Genomic DNA, 1,750 nt, shown 5'->3' with positions numbered 1-1,750 from the left:
AGTTGGCGCACTTTGTTGCGCACACGGCAGTGGCTACCTGCAGAGAGTTGCACTCTTTTGATGTTATGTGCCTGCAAAAATTCTTGTAGCGAAGTGTGCGTGAGGAATAGTACGGCGGGACAACCATCTATCGCGCACGGGGGAATGCTGGCCTCCTCCACCGGCCACCGCATACAACGGACCGAATGCCTAGGGCCAGGCCAAGGTGTTGTTGCCCCAATTGGTAACAGGCCTAGCCCACCAAAGCGCTCGGTACGTGCCATCAACACAGAAAGCCACGCATATGCAGAGAGCACTCTTGACTCCCTGTACACAGATACTCCTGCACTGCAGGTATGGATTTTTTTTTGAGAATTATACATTATTACGTAGACATCTATAATATACATGTACACCTACCTCTATAAACAATATCCCTGTATGTAAGTACACATACCAGGCTACTGTAGGAATATGTTGTGAGGCTATGAAAAAATTAATGCCTAATATTGATGGTATAGCTTACTTTGCAGTAGATGCCCATATACCAAAGCGTGGGTAAGCGTCGTATTATTATTTTTTTAATTTGTAAGGCTTATCTCTTTGGCCTTTAGCGTGTCACTATAAGCTTGTATTGTCGTAGTACTGCTGGGACTTGTGCTTTCTGCATTCATATTGTAAGCTAGGTCTTCGCTGAAAAAGAAAAAAAGGAAAGTAGTTGAATGTATCAAGATGAAAATGGCGGACAGGTACATAAGTGAGTAGTAAAAAATTATCTTACAGCACTTGACTGAAGTTTTGCTTCGATGGCATCTCCAATTCATCTGAGCCACTTTCGAACATTTCTAAAACTTTGGTTATTGTAGGGCGATGCATAGGTAATATCTGTATGCACCACAGGCCAATCAAAATCATTTTTCTTGCAATTTCCTCATCTTCCTGTGCAACTTCACAAGCTACTAACCCATCATTTTGAGCATAGTGATCATAGATCCAATCTGGAAAATATTTCTGACTTGACTTTTCAACCATTACTTTTACATTTTTCCTGCCCCCGACCATCTCTAGCAACAACATTCCATAACTATAAACATCTGATTTTGTCGAAGCCACTCCAAATGTTCGTGAATGCACTTCAGGAGCTATAAATCCAATTGTTCCCCTAGCACCAGTCACTGAAAGCTTGCTCTCCTTGGTACGACACAATTTAGCTAAACCAAAATCAGCAATCTTGGGGCAAAAATCGTGATCAAGAAGGATATTTTGAGGCTTGATGTCAAAATGGACAATACGTGTGTTACAGCTATGGTGCAAATATTCTAGTCCACGAGCAATCCCAATTGCTATTGCATAAAGCATTTCCCATCCTAAAATTTCTTTAGGGTTCTCTGAGTAAATGTACTTATCCAAAGAACCATTGGCCATGTACTCATATATAAGAGCTTGTTTTGACCCCTCCAAACAAAACCCATATAAGCTAACAATGTTCACATGTGTGGTCCTGCCAATGCTCATAACCTCATTCACAAATTCCTCCCCCTTTGCTTTGGAGTCATGCAAGAATTTCACTGCAACTAGGCGACCATCATTTAGTCTTCACTTTGAAAACAACACCATAACCACCTTCTCCAAGCTTATTATTATTTATAGAAGATGTTATTTTTGTTGCTTCCGAGTACTTGTATCTTTTTGGAGCTAGTGATCCATGCGATGATATTAAGACCTCAATGTTCCTTTTGTTTTTCACTGATAGTCATTTTACCAATGAGAA

At 40.7% G+C, this 1,750-nt stretch overlaps 1 protein-coding gene across 1 annotated transcript; it reads right to left on the bottom strand.

Moving 5' to 3' along the window:
• Positions 1–366: 366 nt before the first annotated feature.
• LOC8155492 (LEAF RUST 10 DISEASE-RESISTANCE LOCUS RECEPTOR-LIKE PROTEIN KINASE-like 2.1) lies at positions 367–1,717 on the bottom strand (the record flags this gene model as incomplete). The annotated part of the gene is given in 3 exon segments (XM_021450692.1): positions 367–672; positions 761–1,572; positions 1,574–1,717. Coding segments are annotated over 3 exon segments (1,068 nt in total), but the record flags the coding sequence as incomplete, so codon positions are not given.
• Between the last annotated feature and the right edge of the window lie 33 nt (positions 1,718–1,750).

Source organism: Sorghum bicolor, unplaced genomic scaffold, assembly GCF_000003195.3.
Source record: "Sorghum bicolor cultivar BTx623 unplaced genomic scaffold, Sorghum_bicolor_NCBIv3 super_2853, whole genome shotgun sequence".
Taxonomy (NCBI): Eukaryota; Viridiplantae; Streptophyta; class Magnoliopsida; order Poales; family Poaceae; genus Sorghum; species Sorghum bicolor.
The sequence above is the reverse complement of the archived record's forward strand: the minus strand, read 5'-3'. Positions and strand labels throughout refer to the sequence as shown.